This window comes from Folsomia candida, unplaced genomic scaffold (genome assembly GCF_002217175.1).
Source record: "Folsomia candida strain VU population unplaced genomic scaffold, ASM221717v1 Fcan01_Sc012, whole genome shotgun sequence".
Lineage (NCBI taxonomy): Eukaryota > Metazoa > Arthropoda > Collembola > Entomobryomorpha > Isotomidae > Folsomia > Folsomia candida.
Genome location: NW_019091204.1, coordinates 1353281 through 1380687, shown reverse-complemented (window position 1 = coordinate 1380687; position 27407 = coordinate 1353281). Strand labels below are relative to the sequence as shown.

Sequence of the window (27407 nt, the reverse complement as noted above, 5' to 3'; positions counted from 1 at the left end):
TGACTCAACTATCTCCTTATTACACGGCCCAAGTCAGCCTACACGTATGGATCGGCGCAACGTTCCGCGTACCCCTTTGCATCTTAATGATGCTAGATGTCGCTAGGGTTTTTATTTACATAGGAATTATGTTCGTCATAGCGTGCAAAATCTGGCTGCGCTACTTTTACCTTATCGAGGAACCATACCGGGTAATTCGATCTTTGGCAACCTCACCTGTTCACATTCATTCATTTTATGAAGGAATATGAATTTCGCATCATTTCAATGAAAATAGCTAAAAGATTCCGAAATTTCTGAATGGATTTTTCGTCATTTCAGATGAATTACTGTGAATGGAAAATCTTCAGTCAAAATTCGGAATGACTGATTTTTGAATGATTTTTTTGTTTTTGAACAGGTTCACATGTTACCCAGGCATACAAAATTGCGCGACGCGATCGCCACCTATCGAGAAGTTTTGGTACAGCTTAAGGTTTTCCACTGCCCCTTAACCACGCTCTCAACCTTGATGACGTTCATTATTTCTGTGTCGGTTATTATTGCCAATTTCCTCGCCGTTCGGATGCACCAATTGCTCCCGGCTGTGGTTTTATATGTCATCATTCCCGGCTTTTTGGTCGGTGCGTTATGGCTTCCGTACCATATTTTGCCGGATTGTGGGGATTTTACTACCATTTCGGAGGAGCTTATTAGAAAATGGAGGTTAAGGGCGGGATCGAATTTGGATGGTTGGAAGAAGAAGAGGTTTGAAAAGGTGTTACGATCCTTGCCCGTGTGCTATTTTAAATTTGGGTTGGGAGAGTATGTTTTTATTAATATTTCAAGGGCGACGAAGGGGATGTATCAAAAGGTTATCGTGGACAATACGATTAGTGCGCTGCTCTTCAATTGGTAAATAGGCGTAGATTTCCTTAGAAATACGTAGTTCAGTATTCCGACTAATAAGGGTTTAATTGCTTTTTTGTGTTTTAATGGGTTGAAAATTAATAAAACCAACTGGGGTTTGTCATGTTATTAATAGGTGGGTTTTATTTGGGTTTCAATATGTTTTATTTCGCTTTAATAGGTTTCATGAATTTTATTGGGTTTCAATGGGTTTTAATATGTTTAGATGGGTTTTATTGGGTCTTGCCCTAATCTAAAATGTGGAACACATATATCAGACCTTATCCGAAGTTCTTTCACTGCAGATAAATAATCTGTTCATTTCGTAAATATGTACATTTTTGCTCAAAATTTTTGTGTAGTGAAGTACACCTTAATACATACATAAATAAACTCTTCACAATCCATTAGTCGCTATTTTTTATTAACACCATGGATTTCCCAAACCCAGTTCACAGTTAGGAACTTATTCGGGCTCATATTTAATTGAGTGACACTTTTCGGGGCACGGTGAGATACTAATTGTAGATTTTTGTTGAACTGTGGAATTTTGTGGAATCTTTAAATTCAGTTCAAATTCAATTTTCTTTATAAATACTTTGTGTTTCAAATTAGAGTGGTATTGCAGATATTTTAGTCTCATGCGGCTGGTGGAACTAATCCTAAGTAGATAATAATGATACTGTCGAACTTATACACATATTTAGAAAATGTCGAGTATTGCCGTCACCAATGGATGTATGTACATATATGTATACGTATCATCTTATATGTATTAAGATGAGACAGATATGAATGTATTTGCTTATGCATGCACATACAATAAATATGCGACAAATTCAGTAATATGTACTTATATACATACCGTAAATACTCTTTTTATAGCCGGGTCTTGAGCCCAAGTTTGAAAAATTTAGTAAGCTCATCCATGATTATGGCGTTTGTTTAATGCCTGTTCTTAGATGCTTCAAGTTATGCATAAGCGGAAAAAAATTTAGCCGGGTCTCCAATTATACCCGGGTTGAAATTATAGCCGGATTTTTTTGTCATTAGACCCGGCTATAAATAGAGTATTTACGGTACATACTTTCACGTATGTATCTATTTATGCATTTGATTAGCTACCAAGATCTGCGAATAAACCGCTTATGAATGCTCAAGATTGATAAAACCATATTTTGCAACTGTATGCTTTGAGACACATTGTATGCACAAACCAACGTATTTAAACTATTGTGTCCCCATAAATACGTTTAATTACCAAATGCCAATTAATCACTTTGGTTGTCAGATAAGTGTTTGTGATCATCAAAAAATTGCGCAGCACAAAAGGCCGTGGCTGATCATCCGTCTGCAAAACTAATCTCACTCTCATTAATTGTTAACTTCATGCCTCGAAAATACCTTGGCTTATAACAACATAAACATCACACCAAGCTAACACGAGCTTCGGGCGTGTCCAGGAATGGCACATGATTCCCGGTCTTGGTTATTTTTGAATGGCATGAGCAATCCTCTCCCTCTGAAGTAATGGCATCAATCAAGATATGACAAAGTAATTAGCTAAATGTCACTCATTTTGAGTGGATGGAATTTGCGATAAAGTTGTTAATCATCCTTGAACTTGAATAAAAGGGGAGCAAGCTTTATTAACTTGTTTAGTTTGAAGGGGAAGGTTAATTTATCACCTTATTTTTCAATCATGCGAGTCGTACTGTTAGTTTTGGCGACCCTGGCTGTGGCCCAGGGTCACATGAGATTTCTCGAGCCGCCCTGTCGCGCTTGTATTTGGCGCTTCCCGGAGTACGCTTCATACAATCCGGAACCACGTGGAAATGATGACGAGTTTTGGTGCGGGAATGAACGTCTCTTGGAAGATGTCGCTGGGCGGTGCGGAATCTGCGGGGATGACGTGAATCAACCCATGCCTCGTGAAACGGAACGTGGTGGACGATACTGGCGCGATTTGCAAGTTAGGACGTATGCAGCGGGAGCGGTAAGGATTTAAAAATTCAGAAAAAAATTAAGGGCATTTTTAGTAGTTGAGTCAGAGCTGTTCAAATTCATGTTTTAATAGATCATGAATATATTCATGAATAATGAGTGAATAATTTTTTCAAAATTGTTGAATGAATGAATGTTGAATAAATATTTATTCATTTCATATTGATGAAGAATGAATGAATAATGTTATTCATTTTTAATGTTTCACGCTAGCACATTAGGTGCATTGATAAAATAAATAAAAAATGAATAATTAACACGTATTTATTTTCCAATTTTAGATAAATGAAAATGAATGAATAATATTTGTTAACAATTTTTTGAGTTTGATGAGTTATGAATGCAGAAACATTTTTTGAGTGGTACAATAGAAATTAATGGGAAGTTTTAAGTTCAAAATTTGCAATAATTTTGTATTATTTCGTCCAGACAATTCCCATCCACCTGCACTCCAATACTCAAAACCACGGCGGCGGGATGGAAGTTCACCTGTGCGCGGCACAATTCGAAACGGAGGACTGTTTCCAGAAGCTCGTCATGGGAAATGGTGATACCTACTGGCCCCTTAACTTGGCCGAGGGAACGATGAATATCGAAACCACAGTGACCTTGCCGGCCGGCGTGACCTGTGAAAAATGCACTTTGAGAGCCCATTACCGTGGCGCGCAGGCCTGGGGAACCTGTGACAATTCTAGGACGTGTGTATGCAACCCGAACAGTGGCGATCCACCAGGAGGCATGGGCTGCTCCGAACAACAGACTTTCAGAAGTTGCTCGGAAATCAAGATTGTTTAAAGAAATTTATGTATTTTGAACAAATTGGAGATTTATTTACACAGTCAAAAATTAAATTAAACCCTGTCACGGGGTAATATGCATTATTTATATGACTCATTGTTTATTTTGAAATTTATTAAAATTGCATCATTTTACACAAAGTTTGTCATATTTAATACTCTGAAATTCTTTAATATTTTATGTCCAAGTTAAACCAGAAAATTTACATACATTAAATGAGGGTGATATTTTATAATATGGACATCACTACATAGATATTTAAAAAAAGGATAAAGTAAACTCTTGCAAATATGTAATGTTACCCTTTTGAAATGTAAATGCACTCTGAATTCTAAATTATGTAACTAAGATAACTAACATTATTTTTAAGAGTGTACCTGTACATACATTGTTTTTCTCAAAGTTTTCCATTCCCAACTTGCTTAATTAAGTTAGTCTTTGATTACCTCAAGTTTTCCCCAGCAAATGATTGCAACCCGATCTTGCATAAATTAAAGGCTGGTGGACTTAATTAATTACGTATCCATCCTGGTAAACAGATTATATGTAATTCCTTGATAAGGAAATATTCTTGCGAAAAATAACTTGTTTGTTCGGAACTTAGTCAGCAAATACATACATTATCATTTGCCGGAATTTCTTGGCGGCGTTGATATGATATTAAATTTGTGTGGTGGTTCACTCTAAGAAATCTAGTGTTAAAATAATACCAAACGGTATTCACATATTAATACAGCTATGTAACAAAGTGGTACTGATAAGGAATACGGTGTAGTAATATGTAGCTGCCTAGGTGTTCAAATTTTAGCAAATTTATAAGGAGAGTATAAACACAATTCTAATACCAAACCGGAGCAAGATTAATACCGGGAAATAAATACCTTCCTCACTATACCAGATTTCTAAGAGTGCATTAATTAAGACGAACTGCTCTCGATGTTATTCTTCCTTATATATATTGAACCCTATTTGTGCAAAATTGCGAAAACAAAAAACAAGATTATATATTTGCACGTCCGCAAATTCAAAGCAGATAAAAACAGGAGTTGTAACCCAGACCCTATTTATGCAAATTGCGAAAACAATAAAAAGCAAGGTTTTGCGCTCCAGTTGGTTGGCAAATCCTTGCAAAAATTTTTGCATCAATTTTTCATTGCCATGTACTCCACCCAGTTTCTCCCTTTGTTACTTCGTCATTTCAAACTTTCTCGGCCGATATGTTGCCTCCCGTTTGAGTTTGATTCCAAGTCAGGGAAAGTGGCCGTGATCAAGTCGCCAAATCGGAGGGGGTTGTCCCACTTGCAATTTACTCTCACAATCCTGTACGCTCTCGTACTTCTCGCCCACTTTTGTTTCGGGAAGGTCACAATGTTGAAACGGTTACAGGGATTCCCGTTCCTGGTATGTTTCGCCGTTTTGATCTCCTCCGGATGGAATGTGGTGCTGGATATTGGCCCAATGCAGCTCATCAACTCGATCGTCACCTTTGAAGAAGGTGTTTCGAAAGGTATGCATAACAATTTCGTAGGGCCTCTGGGATGCTACACACTCTTAAAAATAATGTTAATTTATTGCAAAGTAAATGCTTTCACACATAAATAAATACATACACTCTAAGAAATTGGGTGATAGGCACTATCACCGCGCGAGTGGAAATAGCAAGCGTCACCGTAATGGTGATAAACCTATCACCGATACTTATCACCACTAGTGGTGATAGCCACTACCATCGCACCATGGTGGTAGCTTCGCAATACACGTGACTTACAGAGTGGCGAGTTCGTCCTACTCCATGCACCAGAAACAACCAAACGACAAGCAGCGGAGTTGCAATGTAAAATTACTTCGTGTTTCAAAGTTGAAGAGGAAAACAATTAATACCGTGCGCAAATAGTTATGACTAATTTATTGACAAAGGTAAAAATTGAAAAGTTCAAATTTAGCTAATTTTGCCCAAGTTAATTTGATTGAATTTCTAGTTGAAGAAAAATTTGGATGTGGATGCCGAGATTCGCCTGGATGACAAAGAAGGAGCAGAGATCGACGAGGTAATGTTTGCATTAAATTTAGTTGCTTATTTTTTACAGTTGCTCATAAGTAATTATTATATTTTTTCCTACTTAATTGGTGCGCCAACTATAATCGATCCGAGTCAATAACTGATGAATATGGTCATGGTCACCCGTTGTACTTCGAAAAAAATTGTTGATTAGTACAACGTCATCTGTGCAAATAAAGAAATGGTGCCATAGTTTTCCACCTATAAGGTAAAGTACTTAATAAACTATAATTTGGGACCAATATAAATCAAGATTAACTAATTTCAAACTTTAATTAGTGTCCTACATCTGGGAACTATGAACTATTCGCAAATTCAATTGTTGGTGCAATTCCACAAATGGCGAGGAACAGGTTTTACATATATACATATATATAATATTAATTACCTGCTAAATGATTTGAATAAAGCAATAAATTGTGAAAAATGTGACATTTTTGTCATTTGAAGAAACGAAATTATTTTTATCTAGAGGGTGTTCCGGATGTAATGCAACTTTGGTCAAATGCGTATATACCATAAGTTAATAAATTTATTTCAACAAAATTTTGGTCAACAAAAGACAAAGGTTGAAACTAATTATTTTTTGCTTCGAATGGTCCATACACCCCCTTCCGTCCAATCTGGAGAATTTTTTGTCGGACGCCACCCATTAGTGCTCGGCCACTGTTCTGGGCTACCTTTTTTGAGATTCTTGACCAAATCTGGCGAAATGAGTTCAAATTTTTGGCTGGAGTTTTTCGTTTACGATATTCCTTCTTACATAAAGCCCAAAATTTTTCAATAGGTCTTGCCTGGGGTACGTTTGGTGCATTATTTTTTTTTTCCACAAAATCGATATTTTTCGACGCAAAGTACTCCACAACTGGACGAGAGTAATGACAACTTGCCATGTCCGGCCAGAAAAGAACATCCCTGTTTTTAATGAAGGGGACCAACCTCTTCTTTATGCACTCATTCAAATACCTCTCCGTGTTCATTGTGGCGGTGGTCACATAAGGTTTTGAAACGTTTCCCAAAGAGTCAATCGCTTGCCATACTAGGTACCCCTTAGGAAATTTTGACTTAGATTTATACTTATATTTTTCTGGTACGGTTTTTTTGTCAGTTGAAGAGTAGTACTTGGTGCCAGGAACGTCATTTGGATCAATTGGGCAGTAAGTCTCGTCATCCATGACAAGAATCTTGGATAACTTCGGGTCGAGTCGTTTCTCTGCAATCTTCCGGCAGTTGGTCTTTGACCTTTTCTTTTGCTCTTCGGTGTATTTAGGAGCTGATATAGCCTTATAAGATTTGATGCCCAACTTCTTAACTTTAATATTATGTACGGTAGTAGGCGATAACTTCAATTTGTGACCTAAATTTCGCACCGACATTCCAGGATCCTTTTTGTACTCCTTGTCAACGGCTTTTATCGCTTTGGGGGTAGCCACACGGACTGAACGGCCAGATTTTTTTTTGTAATCAGCAGTTCCCCTCTGCTCATACCTCTGTAGTATACGACAAATTGTCGATTTTGGAATTTGTTGATCTATGAAGTGACTGTAGGTCAATTTCTTGGAGCGCGATACCACATTTTCGTAGTAGTGGCAGACGTCCCTTCCTAGTTGCTCGCTGGTTTTTGACCTCATTTTGGAACGGTTGGAGATACCGACTTCTGGTTTTCGGATTCGACTTGATGGATGCCTGTACTACAATAATCCCGCCATTTCGAATTTGGGGCACATTGATATCACGATGATATATGCATTTGACCAAAGTTGCATTACATCCGGAACACCCTCTATATATCACCAGACCGTGACATGGCGAGCTAAATATGGTGGTGATATATCACCGAACGGTGATAGAAAATATTTATCATTCCGCCACCGTCCGGTAGGTCTATCACCACGATGGTGATGACACTTTTTATCACCGCGTGGTGGTAGGTTACCACCATTGAGGTAGAGTCATATATAGTCACCGCTCGGTGACAGTCCGGTGGTAAAATTTCTTAGAGTGTATGTATGCAAAAAAAATCTTTGTTCAAGACTCATTCAATGTAAAAATTGAAACCAAAAAACATTGAAAAAAATTATTATTACCTATTATTCGTGACCTTAATTATTAAATGATTGTGCACAGTTATGAATTATTTAAATACTCTGAACTTTACGTATGTCATGTAAACTGTACTTAATCCAGAGTAAACGTTACTATTTACTCCGGACTTAGGAGGAGAGACCCTCTACATGCCCCTCTCAGATCTCGATGCCTTTTGCATATGTAGTACCCCTAGGTGAGTAAAGGATAACCCTAGAGTGGTTTGATGCCATGGCCACATTTGCGCCCGCCACACCCCCTCAAAGGCATGAAAACCACAACAACTGTCAACTTCAATAATCCGCCAAAAATCCTATTTTGCTCGGATTTTCATAAAATTTACATTTTTGTGATCCCAGATACTGGTGTGATCATATCCAGTAGCAATCTCAACCTTTTTGAAATTTCCGAAATTTTAGGACATTCCAATGTTTCAGTTAATTAATTATTAACAATTAATTTCGAATTATTCGAAAATTTTCAAAATTTCAAAAAAGTTGAGATTGCTGCTGGATATGATCACACAAGTATATGGGATCACAAAAATGTAAATTTTATGAAAATCCGAGCAAAATTGGCTTTTTGGTGACAGTTGAAGTACATGAAAACTGGGATTTTTTCGTGTTTTTTACACCTTTGAGGGGGTGTGGCAGGCGCAAATGTGGCCATGACGTCAAACCACTCTAGGGTTATATTACATTCATCTAGGACTATCAAATATCCTAATGGCATCGAGATCTGAGAGGGGCATGTAGAGGGTCTCTCCTCCTTAGTATATATGTATGTACATGGCTTGTTTAATATAGAATTCAAAATGTTCCAAAACGGCAGAACTATTTTTATGAGAGTGTAAAAAAATGCAAGATGAGGCACCCAATTTTGATACATATTTTAACAACTGGCAAGAACGTGGTGTCTATTTTTTTCAAAATTTCTGAACCTTTTTTTAAATTTCTTTAAAACTATATTTTCAGACGGGGACGTAATCAAAGTGTCCTTCGAAGTTAAGTTGATGAGTTTTTTCATCACCGTGGCGGAATTCACGGTGATCGCGGTGCCATTCGCGGTGGTCGTGTTGCTTTCTATGGATCCATGCACGCCCCCCTTCCTCCTCTCCATGTCGGACCGATGCGGGGACATTGGCTGGAGGAAGATGGATCTAAAAATGCTCGTTATCCTGGTGGATGCATGGATGAATTTGCAAATGTTCTGCTCCGGAACGCCTTGGGCGTTTTACATCCTGTTTGCCGGAATTGTGGGAATCTTGAATTACTTTCAGCTATTGAAAGGGTATCAAAATGTTTTAGAAAATTTGATGCGAATTTAACACACTCTTAAAAATAATGCAACACGTTTTAAAAGGATATGCGCTCACGTTAAGATTGCTTTTCTACCACGTGTGCAATTCTACAGTAGTATTTCTACCGCGTGGTAATCAATACGGTAACAAATTGTAAGCAAAAAGCCTTCAGAATCTGTGAGGTTATTATTATAAGAGCGATGTCATCGCTCCCCAATGTCAGGCATTAGGGAATGAGCAGGATTTAGTCTCTGCCTGCACTTACATACAGGGTGGTTTAAATGTCAGGTTACAATGGAAAATTTGCCAATGGAGAACATTCGCAAATCTCCCTTAGTTATCGAAATTTTGCCTCTGAAATTTAATATTTTAAAAATTTTGTCATCAGTATTCCATAAGTTTTGATAAAAATTAATAAAAATCTCAATCCCAAATCCGTAACTAATGGAAATTTACGAATTTTTCCCATTGGAAAATTTTCCATGGTAACCTGACATGTAAACCACCCTATATGTTGTACATAATTCAGTGATAAATTCATGGATTGAAGTAGTAGAATTGCAGTTACCTTCGCCGGTAACAATCGAATTTACAAATCATTGAGTGTATTTACATTTAAACTTAAAACATTTCCAGACGGATCTTAAGGGCACGAACGATCCCGGAGATTCAAGCCTGCCTCAAGCTTTACAGGAGCATCCAAATCCTGGAAAAGTACATGAACGGCTACCTGATGACGCGAATAGTCCCAACATTGATCGGTTTGATTCCAGTCTTGCAAATCGTCTCGATGTACGTCTGTATCAAACTGCACGCCAAAATAGCGATGCCTGGCTTTCTCATCTTCCCCCTAATCATGGTCGACGCGCTGCTTGTGAATGGGTTAACGCGGCGTCGGCTAAGGTCCTTAAGCTGCATGTCCGACAGGGCGTCCAATTTGGGGGAAAGCGATCCCTCGTAACGAGGGAAATAAAGGCTTGTAGCGTTCTTAAGATCAAATTTGGCTCGAACTTCATCGATAATGGGACTCCGTTAGTAATTCAGGATTTCTGCATGAATCAAACGCTGAATTTGCTGTTGATCAGTGCAGGACGTCAAAGGGGGAGGGATGGTGGGGGGATGCTTTCTAAGGTGTGATTTGTGAGTAAAATTTGTATCAACGGAATAAAGCAATAAAGTATCAACGGAAACGCGAGACGTGGTACGTTATTATGGCATCATATTCACGACTATTAATTTTGCAAGTATTTATGAGGTCTAGGATTTCCGAAGCAGAAATGCGATAGCCCTCATGCACACATTTTGCAGGGAGCTACATATAATTACCCAAATCCTACATACATATTCTGCAGAATGGAGCATATTTGTAAAAATGTGCTTCATGATTATAATAAAAACCCGGGATCCAACATGAGTCGCAGATTTTTTCGATTACTGGCTGGAGACAGTGAACAGTATTATTTATATATAATTTTACGTAATTATTCATCAAATTTATTTCGTATTCTGACCAGGCCTTCTAAACTTGTAATTAAGGTTATGAAATTATTGAAAAGGATCCCAACTCTCGATTAAGTCGTTGACAGGTACACCCCACTCTTCCGTCCTAATCTTCCCCGAGGAATCGATTAACCACGTGTGATTCGCCATTTGAACCGTCTCCTCCCCATAAGTTCCGTACACCGGAAATGGTGCGCAAGTTGACATCCCGTCCTCAGAAGTGACCCATTTTGACAAGCAGCCAACCTCATTGAACGCGTTGCAAGCCCAATTCCTGCGACGCTCATCCTTCTCGAGGAAGTCCCACTGGAATGTTCGTGAAGTGGTAAATGTTTCTCGATAGTCGGCGTCCTTACTTCCGTCGTCCCCCCAGGTTCCATGGCATACCAGGTAGATTTCACTGTCCCCAGGGGCAATCTCGACTTGGATTGTTTGTCGGATCAGGAATGCATCTGTTAATAAATTTCGCAAATTTAAGAAATATTGAATCGACAAAGTGGGAAGAAACTAAATCATGCCATTAGATAAGAAATTCGCCTGTAAAGTCTTCATAAATTTTCAAGAAAGTGTCGAATCGACAAATTGTAAAGAAACTGAATCCTGCCCTTAACTAAAAACAGTTTCCGCATAGTACAACTAATCACAAAAAACTTGAAAAACTGTACAAAATCAATTAAAATATTTCCTCACCATCAAGATCCCACTCTGCCGGAAAGTCATGAACCGGAACTCCCTCCCCCTCCGAAATTCTAGCTTTCCCGCTTCCATCAATCAACCACGTATTATTAGCTCTCGGAATGATCCACCCCGGCCTATCAAAAACCCGTCCATACACCGGAAACTCGCTGCAAGTCTTATCCGCCGGATTATTCGGGCCGTACGTCCATCCCGCGACACACTTGTCTTCATCCCAAACGGCGTAACAAGTCCAGACCGGGGTGAAGATCGAATCCCGGACAAAATCCCACTCCAAAGTTCCATTTGAAGTAAAGGTTCTCTCATAAAACATCGAATCATAAAAATCGTGACAGCGAACGTACACCTCGCCCGATGGGGGGCGAACATCAACAATAATGTGAAACGCATCATTTGGCGGGGTATTAAATTCGGGGGGAATTGAACCATCCCACCGGTACCGGTAGTCGTTAACTTCAGTGCCGTTCTCCTTTATTCGGGTCGCCCCAAAGCCATTGATCAACCAGGTGTTGTTCGCTACGGGCGCGGAGCCGCCAAAATTTGAGGAAAATACGGTCATACCTTGGCATAACCCGGGTATCAGATAATTCGACAGGCAGGCTGTGTCGTCCCACTCGATGACACAGAACCAGGATGACACCCCGGTAAATTCCCAGGCTAATGTATCCTTGGATGAGAATATTCCATCGTACCTTTCAGGGTGTCCGGAGGATAAACAGCTGACCTCGAAGGCCCCCCATGGCGGGTCTATTTCAAGTTCGACGCGGTAAGTTTGTCCGAAAACGGCGGGAAGCAGGAAAATTGTTCCCAGGATCATGGGAAGAGTGTCTGTAACGAGATATAGACGATTTCCATGAGCTATCGGCGGTAAAAAACGTCATATTTTATTTTTCGGCGTTTGAGCTCAAAAACCTGTTCACCATGATTGAACTATCCGATTTGATCAGTTTTTAAAATTTCCATGACCCCCTACGTGTAATGGCATGGGCGAAAGCAGTACCTTTTTTGACAAAACCTGCCAACTTTCTCCCTCGATTGTGAAGCAGCCAGTAGGCCCACAGCGGTCAAACTTCGCATGGATAATCCCCAGGATATGCTCTAGGGTCGTTCGGAAGCGCTAGGTCCTATTCGTACTTGATGACCTCAAAATGACAGGAGGTCAACTTACAAAGTTGACTCATTCATCACTATTCTTGGAATAGCTCCCATTTCGTCAATTCTGGACAGATTTTCTTCATATTTGGTACAAATTGATCTGAATGGATCGTATTTTCATATTCGCCAAAAATTTCTAATTTTTTTCAAGGTCAACAAGTTTTGCGCACTAGCTGAAAAGGTCAATAGGCCAAGTCTCACGTAACCCCATAAGTGGGGTATCGTTGGAAAGGTCTTGGCGGGAGGATTCAGAATATATATACTTCATAGGGTCTAGGACCCCCCCTGATTATTTAGACGCCGATGAGTATTACTGAGTTTTCGTCGGACTTTTGCTGTGTTAGCTCTCAATCTGCTCCTGTGTTAACGTTTGTATACTTAGAAAAAATAAAATAAACCGTCGCAAACGCGCATACGGAAGTAGCTTCAGACGTACTTCACCCCAAACGGTCCCACCACAACTCGGGAACACTTAATTTCACTCTATTTCACCTATAGATTAATTTTTTGTAAAAATCTCATTTTGCCCCGACCACACCCCCTGGCGACGAGGGGGTGTGGAACAACTCGGGAACACTTAATTTCACTCTATTTCATCTATAGATTAATTTTTTATAAAAATCTCATTTTGCCCCAACCACACCCCTGGCGCCTAGGGGGTGTGGCACAACTCCGGAACACATAATTTTACTCTATTTCACCTATAGATTAAATTGCACTAAAAATCTCATTTTGCCCCAACCACACCCGCTGGCGCCGAAGGGGTGCGGCACAATCGGGGAAGCACTTAATTTCACTTAATTTCACTTAATTTTACCCATAGAATAAATTGCACTAAAAATCTCATTTTGCCCCAACCACACCCCCTGGGGCCGAGGGGGTGTGGCACAATCGGGGAAGCACTTAATTTCACTTAATTTCACTTAATTTCATTTAATTTCACTCAATTTCACCTAATTTTACCCATAGATTAAATTGCACTAAAAATCTCATTTTGCCCCAACCACACCCCCTGGCGCCGAGGGGGTGTGGCACAACTCCGGAACACATAATTTTACTCTATTTCACCTATAGATTAAATTGCACTAAAAATCTCATTTTGCCCCGACCACACCCCCTGTCGCCAAAGGGGGTGTGGTCCGGTTGCCTCCAAAAGTTGATAGGATCCTCCCCCTGGGGTCCTATGTATGATGGCGAAAACCGATTTCGATTATCTCGACCCGTTCTCCTGATATCCTGCTGACAGACAGACGGACAGACAAAGTCTTCACATAAAGTAGCTGAAGCTACTTAATAAATAATGCTCCTCGGTCTCTATAAAATCGGGGGGTGGTCCCAGGCCACACAAAGTATATATATTTTGAATCCTCCGGACCTTTCCAACGATACCCCATTTATGGGGTTATGTGAGACTTGGCCTATTGACCTTTTCAGCTAGTGCGCAAAACTTGTTGACCTTGAAAAAAATTAGAAATTTTTGGCGAATATGAAAATACGATCCATTCAGATCAATTTGTACCAAATATGAAGAAAATCTGTCCAGAATTGACGAAATGGGAGCTATTCCAAGAATAGTGATGAATGAGTCAACTTTGTAAGTTGACCTCCTGTCATTTTGAGGTCATCAAGTACGAATAGGACCTAGCGCTTCCGAACGACCCTAGAGCATATCCTGGGGATTATCCATGCGAAGTTTGACCGCTGTGGGCCTACTGGCTGCTTCACAATCGAGGGAGAAAGTTGGCAGGTTTTGTCAAAAAAGGTACTGCTTTCGCCCATGCCATTACACGTAGGGGGTCATGGAAATTTTAAAAACTGATCAAATCGGATAGTTCAATCATGGTGAACAGGTTTTTGAGCTCAAACACCGAAAAATAAAATATGACGTTTTTTACCGCCGATAGCTCATGGAAATCGTCTATAATAATTTTATTAAATTAATATACACTCTTAAAAATAATACCAACTTTTCGAAAAAAATAATCAACAATTTTCATGTCAAGAAAATTATGCCAAATCAAAAGCAACGCAAACTTGATAAAAAATGAAGTTTACTCAGAATTTTGTATAGAGTTAATTTACTTTTTAAAAAGGTAACATAATTTTTAAGTGTGAAATATCGAGGTACTTACGGAAATTCATATTTCTGTTTTTTTTCTCTATGCTGCTGTTACACGTGGCTGGCGTGGGATGAATGAGTTCTGTTTGTTAAAGATGAGGAATATGAGACTAATTTATATCGTGTTTAGTATTGCATCACTTTATCTATGCAATTGTTTTTTGACAACCAGACATAACTAGATTGCCGAACAGGTGTAAATATGTCACTGTTTATTAATTTATGGCGTGACGGGTTGAGTCACGTTTGATTGCGTAATGAATGCCAATTATCTTTGATTGATGTTTAACACGAGAAAACACTTTTGGAAAAGAGGGTTCCCCATTCTTGGTTTTTATTGGTCTTCAAAGATACATATTATTATGTGAAAAAGTGAAGAATGTATGTTCAGTCATGGTAGCAAATCTGTCACCGGATGGCAATAAATGTTAGTTCCGAGACAAACATTAACGCCTCTTGAGGAGACTCGTTTTTTGAAAATCTGTACACTTTTTTAAAATTTAGTAGATAGAGTGGGTCCTATAGGAACCCGATCACTAGGGAGTTTAATGGCAGAGTCGTCAAAAACAGGTTTAGAAATCCGAAATTCGTGCAGAATATGCTAAATATATCTAACCACGCACCCTCAAAATTTCATAAGTTTTCAATGAAACATAAATTTCCTACACCACTTTAAAGCGACGAACTCCCGAATCGAGTTTTTGAAAGTACCAAAATTTTGAGTGACAATGACTCGAGAAGACTTAACTGCATTTCAACGGAGAAGGGCGTGGTCGTGCAAAAATTAAGACTTACAGAAAAAAGTATGGGGAATCCGAAAATGTCGACCTCAAATACGCACCGTTAGTAACAACCATCACAATGACCTCTTGAAAGTTAAAAACGATTAAATTTATTTTTGGAAAGTGTCGCTCCACGTCCGTGCCCGATGCTGCCAAGAAGTCAATGCTTAATACAAACTACGTGTATCATATTAAGATCCATAAATTGTGGGTCAAAACGTATGCAAAAAAATCTGCACAAAAATATACGGAAGGTCAAGAAAAAATGGTAAACGCAAGACGTCCCAAGCTCTACAGCAAAATTTCGCCAAAAAGTTGGACATTGGCCACGATTCCTACGTCGTTAATAACGTGACAGAAATTCCAGGAAGGTAATTTTTTCATGGCAAGTACATATCTGAAGTGAAAACAGACGAGAAATTAAAATGTTATTAAAAATTTCTCAAGAAATTCTCCATTTTTCTGGCATTAGGCCAAATTGGGCATGTTTGTGACCATTAAGTTCACATGGACTGTGTGGGAACACATGTCTGTTCTAGAAATGTATAATAGACCGTCTGATTCCTTTCATAATGAGGTATCATGAAATACAAAACGTAATTTTTTGGACCGACCGTGGACCATTCCACTATGCAAAAACTATCATAGAAGAAATCGAAAAAAAATTCAGTTTGATGTTGAAAATGATAACATCACATTCAACCCTTATCTTCGCGCAATAAAATAATGTGGGCCATATGTAAGAAGACATACTCCCAGCTTTGTGAAACAGTCGATACTTTAAGAAAATTTTGATTCAAGTAGGAGATAATTAGCATTGAAGTTGCAAAGTCTTCCGAAAATGCAGTAATGGCGGGCGTGAAGAAGAACCTTCAATACGAGATTGACGATGGACTTAGGTCTTAATCGTTCCGGAAATTGGATGCTAGATGTATTTATAATATTCTACAAAAATTTGAGATCTTAAAAATCATTTTTGACCATTTTCTGGGCATAATTCCTAGTGATCGGGTTCCCATAGGACCCGCTCTAAGTACCCAAATATTTAATAACAGGTGGTACTACCTATGTATATATAGGTAGAAAATTTTTACGGGACCGGTAAAATTCTAGTACCATACCAAGCGGTAGAAATTTTAATACCGAGAAATCATTTTCAACGATAAATTTCTAAGAGTTCACAAAAACTGGGGAAACTGATATGGTTTCGTGTATGCTAAGAATGGTGAACCCTGGTTTTTCTCTGTTTCGTTCCACCTTCCTGATCCTCACGTTTTATTGGCTGCTGGAACTATCTTCTCCAGATAGGGGCAAGGTTCGACACGAGGTGTGGACAGAGTTCAATTAATTATTAATGATGAAACTCGGATTTTCCAATGTATGTAATAAGCTTGAAGAAAAAACAAGTTTCGTTTAATAAATTATCTCAATGTCGTCACGGCATTGACAACTTTGATAAATATAAATCAGCTCGTGTCATAGTCATCGTGACAGTCAGGTGGATAGAATTGAGAGCAGATTTTATTTACCTTGCAATAAATCTTTTGCTTTCTTGTAAAGGATTGAAAAAAATAAAGTTGACTACATAAACTTGAAAAATATGGGTTGCAAAATTGTCTCGAATATTTTTCGTATCGTCGTCGCAACCATTTTGATGGCATGTCTCCTCCCAAGGAGTGACACCCTGCAGGCGAAGCTAACGTTCTGGGAGGAAGAAAATTACCAAGGGGATGGTCACATTTTTACCAAAGCGGATAATTCTTCCCTCCAACGACTAAATTATAAATGGTCGGGCTGTATGCTCGGAATGTAAGGGATTTTTAAGTTTTTGATTTTTAAAATAGTTTAGAATCATTATATATATATATATTTTTGAGTTGTAATTGATCATTACCCGGATTTTATATAAGAGAAACACTTAATTCTTAGTTCACACTAAAAGATTTGCGCCCTTAAAAATAATGTTACCCTTTTGAAAAGTAAGTGCAGTCTGAATTCTAAATTAAGCAAGTTTCACTAAATCTAAAGTAACGTTAAATTAACAAAGAGCAAGGTTCACGCTGGATTTCGTACAGTTTACTTAATTTATAAAAATAATGACTTTGAAATTTGAGAGGTAAAATTTTTTTTTTTGAAAATATTCCGATGTATTTAATCCAAAATTCTTTTTGCACACCCACAAATTTCATATTTCCCCAGGTGGAATTACGTGTCGATCGGAGAAACGAGCAGTTACGGGTTGGCCCACTATGTCGAAGAAAATTGTGACCCATCCTTCATGTTTTCCCCATCCGCGTTAAAATTTGTCCGTCCCTTGGCAAACCCGGACACGTCTCAAATTTCGCTAAGTTTGTATGAAGATACTTTTGCGAGTCTGGAAATGTCGAGGGAGCACTATTTTGACCAGAGGACCTGGATGGGGACCCCCTTCCGAATTACGGCCCTGGCCGTGACGGGCTGGTCGAACTGGACAATTTCCGAGTTTCCAAACTTCGAAGGGAGAACGATTTGTATTCGGTCGACTCAAGAGTTCTCATATATCAACAGTCTTCACAGCGAGTATCCGAGCAGGGCGGGATCTGTCGCGCAAGGTTGCACGGTTAAGGCAGATGCCACGATTTATCTACCGAAGCAAGGAGATCATACTTTGCAAGTTGCAATTTCTGGGTGAAAACATTCAAATATTGGAAATATTTGGTCAGGATTTAAAAATAGATATGTAAATGTGTATGGAATAAAAACAAATTAAACACCATTGTGATCGAATGTAGCGTCGAACCAATTAATATTTCGTTTTAAAGGACATCGCATATAAAACTTAAGATCCAATTTGGCATCATTTGTCTTGACCGCAGGGACCTCTTTTTGAACTGAGGCCAGTGTCTAAAATTATGGGACGGACGGGAATAGCGATAACATAAAGCAGAATTATTTATATCGGTCCGTTTTAATGGTCATCTCCTACAACTCATGTACCCATACTAGAATTAAATATTTAGTTCTTATTTTGGTGAACTAGTTAACTTGTACAAAATGTACGTATTAAAAAGATTCTGTAACGTTAAGAAAAAAATATTTTATTTTATTCAGAATTTCATCACACTCTTCTGCACAGAATTTTGAATGTTATCCAAAGTTATTACGAATTAAGGGATACACATTTTATTTGCCAAAATTTATTTATTAGATTGAAAGTTATCTTGATATCTTTAACTAATGACATAGTTAATATTTGTTTTGCCAATTTTAACCTAAGTTGCCAATAATATAGAGAGTAATTTCAAATAAATTGGTTAATTGGAAAACGACGTATTTATTCATATATATTTTTGAAATATACTTCTTCGCATTTCTGTGCAAAATATGAGAGTTGGTTTTAATAGGAAAAGTTGGCCTAGAATATTTTTTTAAATTTTCATCAAGACTTGTAGTTCCAACCCCACGAGGAACTACCGGCGCTTGGGTCTTGTTTTTGAAAAACTTGAAACTTGCCGCCGTCTGGCGTATTCCCGCTGTTGAACATACTGCCACTGAACATATCGTTATTCATTCCGTTGCATACTGCCGAAAGGCATCATACCGCCAAACGGTGCCATACCGCTGGACATGGGGTAATTTGACATGCCACTCGGGGTGGTGGATTCCTCTTCAGATGACGCAGGTTTTGATCCGCCAACTGGGCCATATACGGGACCTGCAGCCGGGTTAATGTTGGGGAACGGGATGATACCGTTGGGGGAGTCATATTTTGATGTGCTGGATTCCTCCTCCGATGACGCGGGTTTTGGTCCGCTACTCGGAGAATAACCGGCTCCTCCGACTGGATTGTTACTGCCGTACGGCATCATACCGTTGAGCGGCATACCGTTGGGCATGATGCCATTGGGCATCATTCCATTGGGCGCCATCCCATTAGGGACCATCCCATTGGGCATCATACCGTAGGGCGCAACACCGTTGGGCATCATCCCATTTGGAGCCATTCCATTTGGCATCGTCCCATTAGGGACCATCCCATTAGGGACCATCCCATTGGGCGCCATCCCATTAGGGGCCATCCCATTAAGGGCCATCCCGTTGGGCACCATCCCATTAGAGGCCATCCCATTGGGCATCATACCATTCTGCATGCCGTAATTTGGCGTTCCACCCTGTGTCCCGGATTCCTCCTCCGACGCGGGCTTTGATCCGCCATTCGACTCATCTGCGGCATCTCCATGGTTTTCTTTACTCTCATCATTGCCGGCATTTGGGTCGCTTGTTTCTTCACCCTTTTCATGCTGATCCGAATCCTCTCCTTCTCGGTAAGCATTAATATCGCCTCCCGTCGTTTCGGGTTGTTTGTACCCCTTCATGCGGTCATTCATGCTGCCCAACATGCTATCGAACAAGCCTCCATTCATCATAAATGGGTTGCCGAACATTTGCATGGATCCTTGTTCTTGCGGTGCGAGCGTTTCTTCCGCGGACGCTTCATCCTCCACGGGGGGTTCGTCGGGTGTACTGATGTGTTGTCGCGTCCCCTCTCTTTCTTGGGAACCTTGACCTGGTTCAGGTTTGTGTATCGGGACAAGTCTGGAATTTTGTAAATGATCGTTTAAGTACTTAAAATTATTTAAATCGTTATGACACTATACGTGAAATTGTGCCAGAATGACGCTGTTGGTTCTGCCTCGAATAGTACAAAATTCTAAAATATAGAATTGACTAACATTCGAAAAACGGATATCTAGAAATCTTTAGGCTGGCCAAATTTGATGTGCTAAGCATTAACGACGATCCATGAGGATATGAAGACGGAATTTTGTAAATTTTTGATATGAATTATCATGAGTATAATTTAGCCTAATGGTTAATGCATAAATCCACATGTCTCGAAGAATTGTTGGTAAATTGCGGGAAAGCTTATAACTTGTAAAATAATTATAGTCAATAAATTCCCTTACGCATTTCCCCCGCAGTATCCCTCCAGTGGTTCTTCGGCCGCGTAGGCAGAGCAAATTTGCTGCTCCGTGTGGCAGATGGGTGGTCCAAGGTTGTCGCCCCCTTCCGATACCCAGTTCCCCGTGGGGAGGTAGTGCGCCGCCACTTCGACCATCGTCTTGCCGCCGGATGCTTGCGTAGCGAAGCCCATCCCGACCTGTGCATAAATGTTAAACTAATGTAACCGGGGAATATTAAGATTTTAATTTATCGGCGGGGGGATACAAATTTGAAAACAATTTGCCCGCCTTGTAAACGATTAGAGTATTCACAATTTCCTTGGTATCATAAAATAGTTTACGAAGAACAATCGGATCAAGCTTCACAAAAATCGAGATTTTTGCTGACAAAATCTTATCACGCTTACAAAATCTCGTAACCCTCGTAACTTATGTACTTCACGAGGCTAAGAATACCATGGTGACGAACCAATAGCCAGTGTTTGTCTTGTTTCTATTAATAATTTCCCAAATTTACTTTACCTCGACACTATCCCGCCACAAAACTTGCGTGTTATGATTCAAATTCCAGTCGCCATTAGAGTCAAAGCGGGGGTATTTGACGCCATCGCAAAGTTCGTAATACCAGCCGTCCACAGCGGCTAAGAAATGTTCCATGATGTCGGGATGCAGTCCAGGTTCGGTGCTCCAGTAGTGGTACAAATTCTCTCCGAGAGGTTCGCCCGTCCTGTTACGCCACTCTTTCGGAGAATGTCCGGTTTGTTGACCAGACGCTAAAATGGAGGCCCATTCCTCGGCAGAATCGCTCAGCTAGGTTATTAGATAGATAGAATTGAATGATTCATTTTTTGTAGGGTTTAAGGATTAGTTACTACGGATTAGTTTCTGCGATAATCGCGTTTTTAGATTTATTAATAATCCGATATTTATTAATATTAGTAATCCGATTATAATTTGGTAGAATTTTCTGGGAACCATGCGGATTAAATTTACGCAAGCAGGATTTTTTATTAAGGATTAGCTTAAAATATTGCCAATAACTTTTTGTAATCAAGAATTAAAATGTCACAGTCCTGTTTTTTTAATTCAGAATGAATATTGAACACATTGGATTCCTTTTTGTCATTAAGGAATAATTTATAATAGTTAATCCGGATTAGTTTTTGAGAATTTACTGCGAAATTTTGCGTTGCCCTGTAACATATTTTTGGAAATTGTGATCTAAATACCCAAATCTGAACACGTTTAAAACCTAAAATTAGGTTTAAGTGACATTAAAAAAAATACAAACAAATTTAGCTAAATTAACGGTATTAAATTGGTTTTCGTTGGACTGAACTTATTTATACTTATGGCGACAATCGTTTTTTTATTATTCGCTCAAAAAATAGAGCCTAAAAATCTAAGGAGTTATCTGGCAGAGTTTGTTTATATAATTCTTTTTAATTTAAAGACCCATTTTTTAATAGACAATAATTTATGTCAGCTTACCTCCTCGTTCATCGTCATGGGTGGCATGCCGTGCCAAGAACGGTACATGTTGTGCCTGTCCAAGGCGGCCTGTTTCGCGGCTGCGTACTCATCACTCCCGTAACCGTAGGGATCACTTAAACCAGAACGAATAAAGGCCACGCTAATGCACAAAATGCGGAGAAATAACATGTTTAACATGTTGATTTGCTACCGTCAGTCACAACCAGCCCTATGTATGACGTTGACCCCGATAAACGAAAAATTATAATCGGCTTGTCAAATAAATTATGTGCAGGGTAGCTACTGTTGTGCGTAAAGGATGTGACGAGTTTTACCAAATTTTTAAAACGTGATTGACCACGTGCTTGAGGGTCATGACACTTTTTTAGATTAGAAGTAAGCCCAAAATTACCCCCACTCCGAGACCGTATATCATACCAAATCCTGCACGAATGGTGCTAATCTGGGTGAGTTATATCACGACCTAGAAATATTTAGCCTTCCTTGTTTAACGAAGTGCAGCGGTACCTGGACGCATTGTTCGTTTTACGTAAAAATTTTGATAGGTTGTTAAGTTTTGAGGAGCCTATTTACACATTTACATATGTACAATGGAATTTGTTCCTTAATGAAAGGTGAATTTATATCATGATTTGTGTTAATTTAAGGTGATTAACATTTGTATGTAATTTTAATGATGTGCATACATACGTAAAAAATGCACAAGTAAAACTTCTGGGTTAGGTCAAGACATGTAAAATTGCATTTCCGATTTGATAAATTGGTTTATTTTCAATATCTATATACATAAGATTATTACATTTTCGTCGCACTTAAACATATCGTCAGCGTTACTTGTATCCTCTAAATACACATAAATAAAATTTACTGAAGGTTGAGTAAAAACGAAGATGGCCAAAGTTGTGCAAAATTTGGCCAACGGGTGAATAAATTTTGTTGTAGGTTGGATCATTTTCTACTCAACCTTGAGTAAATTTTACTTAGAGTGTAGTTAAATAATTAATAGTTGGAATCGCCCCGGAACAGATTAATCACAATTACCAAAGTTGCAAAGAAAAAGAAAAATGCGGCGAGAGAATTGACCATGAAATGGGGAAGTCCATACATCCTGGCAGGCGCGTGGATAAGTATGAGGATAAGGTCGACCAGATAAACGAGCGTTTTAAGGAGCAGCCACAATCTGTAGTAGGCGACCGCGACGCCGCCCTCGCTGAATTGGTTACGGACAGCTTTGTAGAAACAGATTGTTAAGCAGAGTCCAACCGTGCCAAAAATTACCATCAGGACGGTAACAATTGTGGCAAAGTCTGGAAAAAGTCTGGTAAATTTTAAAATTGGATAATTTCCGGAAAGGAAGTTTTACAAAGGGTACATACCTTTGTCATATATTCCTTTCGAATATTTAATTTCCGCGGCGATAAGAAGGTTCAACGTGGCTAGGCTGGAGAGCTATAAGATAAATTAATAATTAGACTGTTACTCAGAAATCCAGTATTAAAAGCATATCAGACGGTATTCGTTTATCTATGAAGCTGTCAGTGTGGTATTGATAAGCAATACCGTGCAGTAACATTTGTATTCATTTACATTTAAAATTTATATATGTATGCTGCTCGGTACTGAAGTTTCACCAGATGCGTAATAAATTTTCAAGAACTGCCGCATACTCTTAATACGCAATGGATGAAACTTTAACACTGAGAAATCAATAGTTATTACTCCACAAATTACTTAACAATACCACTTTTATTATGCCACATAAGAGCACCACGTGGTATTATATATTTTAATACTGGATTTCGTACAGTGTAGAAATTAATTATCCCACCGAAATGAACAAGACTTAATCACTCACCGCGTCAACAACTGTGACAATGTTCAAACCCTGAGTGGTTGGAGAAGTGTACAAGCTTCTTATTATGTCGCCCATCTTATGTATTGAAATTAACGGTTTTCTTTATCTTGTTACGACGTAAATTACAATGCATTAAAGTATTTTTTGGTAATATATAAGTTACTAAACTTTAGTATTGTGCAGTTGTTCAAGTATCAACTTGCACGGGTGAGTCAGCTAATTGGTTTTGTAAGGTTGAAAAGATAAGATAAGCTATGAGGTGGATAAGGTGTGGATCGTGCATTTGCTATACTTATGTACATACTGGTAAATATGTAGTTGTAATACGGTTGTAGATACACACTGTTAAAAATCTGGTAGAGTCACATAGATACCTCGGGCTGGTATTGATTTGGTAATAATTTCCTATCGGATTGGCAGAAAATTGTTCCTGAGTGGTAAATTTTTAGCTACCATAACATTACTGAACGGTAAAGTCCGTTAATACCAGTGCTGGTAGAGTCATATAAATATGTAAGTACTCCGCTCTGCAATGATTTAATACCAGTTTTCTGAGAGTATAATTATTTTATGCATCAAAAACTATTGACAGAGAAAAATAATTCGCTCGACAAAACACGTTCATATCATTCTAAATCAAATTATCTCAATTATGAAAATTTCCATGCAAATTATGTCCCACAAATAATTTTTTATTCGTTTATGTGTAGAATAAATACATATGTCAAATAATTTATGTCGACCGCATTTGATTTTATCTAGTATTTATGAATTATTCAAACAATATTCACATGTAAAAATGACAAACTTTATTTATGATTCAAAATAAATGGTTGACAATTTCAAAGAAAAACTTTCTTCAGTAAGTCCCTCACCGTTTTAAAAATGTCGACCAGCACCCTCTTCACGATTCTGCAACCCTGCTTGATTTTCGCGAGAACCTCCAGAAACGCGGTTTGCAGCCAGGTCAACACGTCCATAAACAAGCTGGATGCTAGCTCCCAGAAGGTGAGAACTTCCTCCTGTTGGACTCTAGATAAATGGCGCATTTCCCTTATCGCACTGGTCTCATGAGCATTCAAAGCTTCACGCATCTTTTCAAATCGTGCCCGTAGTTTTTTCTTGAAGAAAAAGGTTTACATGAAACAGGTAATTTTGATTACACTTTAAATTTATATTTTAAAGCACAAATAAAAATATAATAATACAAACCGGAATTTTGAGAAACTATACAAAGATTAATTTTCGTAAGATTTGTTTAAATTTGTAGAGTTGGTTTTTGTGAGTGCAACGGTACCAATAATTTTTTTATATATAAATACTTCTCCCTCGAGAATAATCTAAAAAGAATTTAAAAAATCTAATTTTTCAAGTAATGCGTGTTATATTTGATTTTTTCGAATTTCTAAAAACGCGTTTCCCTTACAAAAATCAGCTCCATACATAATCTTTCCAAAATACATTTTTTTGCGCGTCTCGAACTTCCAGTTTTGATTATTGTTCGTCTTACCATATTTCTCTCTGTCTCCTCTTCCGTCGCGGGACCTTCTAATTCCGTACCAAGCTCGATCTCTTCCGCCCATGGCGCAGTGGGGATTAAATTGTACAAAGACTGCGACCACGTCGGTTGGATTCCGTGCTGGCCCAATTGTTCTCGGTTGCGGTGAAGCTCGTTGGCCCGATCGGTGAGGCGTAGTCGAAGAACGGACGCAGTGTCGGAGGATTCCGGTGGTATGGCCGTTAACAGGGTGGTGAGCGTGGCGACAGTGGCCATTTTGGGGGAGATTGAAATTTAAGGAATTTTTGAATTAAGGAAATTTATTACGCGAGATTTTTGTAGACCGAGTCAGTCGTAGCTTTTTGTAAGAGTAATGCGGGTCAAGTGAGCTACATTTTGTATTTATATGGAATATTGTAACCTGTTTTTTGTTGGTGAAATAAGCTTGCAAATCTATTTATAAGGCAAACAGCATTGTTACGTGGATATGTTATCATTCGGTCCGTTTTTATTTATTTTTTGCATGTAGTCCAACCTGAGATTTGTTTATTTACATATTTGATCGGACTATCTCATCCAGCCGAAGACTGGAAGTTTGATACTAACGTGTGTAAAATATCTGGTTAATATATAGATATGCATGTATATCTTAAAACCAAGTACATTCATGCATGCATGAATGCAAATTTATGTGGATAAAGATATAATATGTAAATGAGAACGGATGCGCACATATTTGGGTTAGGTATATTTGTGACTTAAAATAAACTCAGGAGTGGCTTCCCCACATGGCGAAGGAATGAATAAACCGTTTCAAAGTTTGGAAAATAATTTGGACATACATAACTCTGCTCCTATGGTGCAGAATAAGCGGACAAAATAGATACAATATTTTGATAAATTTTGCACCAATGGTGGAAAATGAGTGAGGAAAATGGATGCATAATTTGGCAAAATTTTGTATGAAATCATGGTATCAAAATTTTGTAATTATTTTTTTCCGGAATTTTATAGTCCGCGTTGCAGATAGATTAAGCTAATGGTTTTGCACCATCTTGCGTAATCGACTGATAGATGCCAATAATTCTAATTACTTAGTGAATAATGGAGCTATTTTTAATTAGGATCGATTAATTAGAATCGATTTATTGCAGTTTACTCCATTTACAATGCAGAGTGAATTTATGTCCTATTCAAAAGGGTAACACCATTTTTAAGTGTGGATATTTTTATCGTGCCCAATTCTCTTCTTCAGATGAAGCTAAATCTTGTGAGTCAGTTCGTTCTCTTTAACGTGTTGAGAAAAGTAAATAAGCCACCAGTTAATCAAGACTTGAATAAGATCTACTTTCATGCGACAAATATTAATCAGGTTGTGCAAAGATAGTCCTTATCGTGGCAGCTTAAACGTAGATAGGAATGACTCTAAATGAGTCACAAAGTCCAAATATCCTTCCAAATATATGAACATATAGAGTGGCACATGTGAATTGTGTTTTTACATTGGAAAATAGGTCAGCGCTTTTATGTTGACACACACCGTATTTAGATACTTTATTTATATCCAGGTATTGACCCCATGAGTTTAAGATTTAAAAACCGGCTCCAATTTTAGCAGTTACCAATAATCGTATCCATTTAGTTTAAGAACTAAAATTACAAAATTGCAATTTTTGTACATAACTTTATGCACTTTAAGCTTGTATGAAGATCGGCCTTAGAAAAAAAGGGTTAACGACAAAACTGAAAAATGTCAAATTTAGTCTCTCAAAAATATCCGACAACTTTTAAGAATTTCTAGTTTTTGAAGAGATATTCAATTTTAATATGACCGAAAAAATTGAGCAGGTCTTCAATTATTGCCAGGTTGTAATTGTAGCAGTCTGTTACCGTGATGCGGTATACATACATATCTTACATAAGTAGTTACTGTATGTAGATTGCTTTTTGGTCAAAGGACACGATGTCTCCTTGCCAGAGAAAGGATTCCGACACGCGATACACGCCCACAGGTAATTCTGTGATGACTTTTTCTCGAAAATGCTAATAATACGGGGTTATTCAAAAGTCACCTTGAAGTGAAACATGCATTGAAGGTTAAGTATTTATGTCGGTTCTAAGGAACTAATCATTTGGTGACACGTGGACAAACATATTCAAGTATAAAATTTAACTTACTAAATAAACCCCGTTCTGGAGAAAGTATTTAAAATGAAATTTCCAAAGGCAGG

At 38.5% G+C, this 27407-nt stretch overlaps 5 protein-coding genes across 5 annotated transcripts; 2 read left to right on the top strand and 3 right to left on the bottom strand.

The window, feature by feature from the left end:
* The first annotated feature begins 2539 nt into the window (after positions 1 to 2539).
* On the top strand, positions 2540 to 3777 carry LOC110855329. Its single transcript, XM_022103758.2, has 2 exons — positions 2540 to 2884; positions 3322 to 3777. The coding sequence occupies exons 1-2, from the start codon at positions 2591 to 2593 to the stop codon at positions 3685 to 3687; spliced, it is 660 nt and encodes a 219-aa protein (XP_021959450.1). The 5' UTR covers positions 2540 to 2590; the 3' UTR covers positions 3688 to 3777.
* A 6833-nt stretch (positions 3778 to 10610) lies between these two features.
* LOC110855393 lies at positions 10611 to 14675 on the bottom strand. The gene is made up of 3 exons (XM_035855984.1): positions 14618 to 14675; positions 11325 to 12158; positions 10611 to 11086 (listed from the first exon to the last, which is right to left on the bottom strand). The coding sequence occupies exons 1-3, from the start codon at positions 14625 to 14627 to the stop codon at positions 10680 to 10682; spliced, it is 1251 nt and encodes a 416-aa protein (XP_035711877.1). The 5' UTR covers positions 14628 to 14675; the 3' UTR covers positions 10611 to 10679.
* A 2201-nt stretch (positions 14676 to 16876) lies between these two features.
* Positions 16877 to 18141, top strand: LOC110855357. The gene is made up of 2 exons (XM_022103785.2): positions 16877 to 17195; positions 17586 to 18141. The coding sequence occupies exons 1-2, from the start codon at positions 16987 to 16989 to the stop codon at positions 18055 to 18057; spliced, it is 681 nt and encodes a 226-aa protein (XP_021959477.1). The 5' UTR covers positions 16877 to 16986; the 3' UTR covers positions 18058 to 18141.
* Positions 18142 to 22562: 4421 nt separating this feature from the next.
* Positions 22563 to 23897, bottom strand: LOC110855352. The gene is made up of 3 exons (XM_022103782.2): positions 23679 to 23897; positions 23200 to 23272; positions 22563 to 23130 (listed from the first exon to the last, which is right to left on the bottom strand). Exons 1-3 carry the CDS (start codon positions 23751 to 23753, stop codon positions 22823 to 22825), a joined length of 456 nt encoding a protein of 151 aa, XP_021959474.1. The 5' UTR covers positions 23754 to 23897; the 3' UTR covers positions 22563 to 22822.
* A 567-nt stretch (positions 23898 to 24464) lies between these two features.
* LOC110855325 lies at positions 24465 to 25570 on the bottom strand. The gene is made up of 2 exons (XM_022103753.2): positions 25189 to 25570; positions 24465 to 24799 (listed from the first exon to the last, which is right to left on the bottom strand). The coding sequence occupies exons 1-2, from the start codon at positions 25450 to 25452 to the stop codon at positions 24521 to 24523; spliced, it is 543 nt and encodes a 180-aa protein (XP_021959445.1). The 5' UTR covers positions 25453 to 25570; the 3' UTR covers positions 24465 to 24520.
* Positions 25571 to 27407: the final 1837 nt, after the last annotated feature.

What these genes read in the sequence shown, in the direction of transcription:
- LOC110855329 (XM_022103758.2), top strand. Translation starts at nt 2,591, where the DNA reads ATGCGAGTCGTACTGTTAGTTTTGGCGACCCTGGCTGTGGCCCAGGGT. An exon ending in GGACGTATGCAGCGGGAGCG is followed by an intron (nt 2,885 to 3,321) that starts GTAAGGATTTAA and finishes TATTTCGTCCAG; the next exon opens with ACAATTCCCATCCACCTGCA.
- LOC110855393 (XM_035855984.1), bottom strand. An exon ending in GGCAGAGTGGGATCTTGATG is followed by an intron (nt 11,087 to 11,324) that starts GTGAGGAAATAT and finishes ATTTATTAACAG; the next exon opens with ATGCATTCCTGATCCGACAA.
- LOC110855352 (XM_022103782.2), bottom strand. Translation starts at nt 23,753, where the DNA reads ATGGGCGACATAATAAGAAGCTTGTACACTTCTCCAACCACTCAGGGT. An exon ending in TTGTCACAGTTGTTGACGCG is followed by an intron (nt 23,273 to 23,678) that starts GTGAGTGATTAA and finishes TTTATCTTATAG; the next exon opens with CTCTCCAGCCTAGCCACGTT. An exon ending in GAAAGGAATATATGACAAAG is followed by an intron (nt 23,131 to 23,199) that starts GTATGTACCCTT and finishes GACTTTTTCCAG; the next exon opens with ACTTTGCCACAATTGTTACC.
- LOC110855357 (XM_022103785.2), top strand. Translation starts at nt 16,987, where the DNA reads ATGGGTTGCAAAATTGTCTCGAATATTTTTCGTATCGTCGTCGCAACC. An exon ending in TCGGGCTGTATGCTCGGAAT is followed by an intron (nt 17,196 to 17,585) that starts GTAAGGGATTTT and finishes ATATTTCCCCAG; the next exon opens with GTGGAATTACGTGTCGATCG.
- LOC110855325 (XM_022103753.2), bottom strand. Translation starts at nt 25,452, where the DNA reads ATGGCCACTGTCGCCACGCTCACCACCCTGTTAACGGCCATACCACCG. An exon ending in AGGAGACAGAGAGAAATATG is followed by an intron (nt 24,800 to 25,188) that starts GTAAGACGAACA and finishes TTTTTCTTCAAG; the next exon opens with AAAAAACTACGGGCACGATT.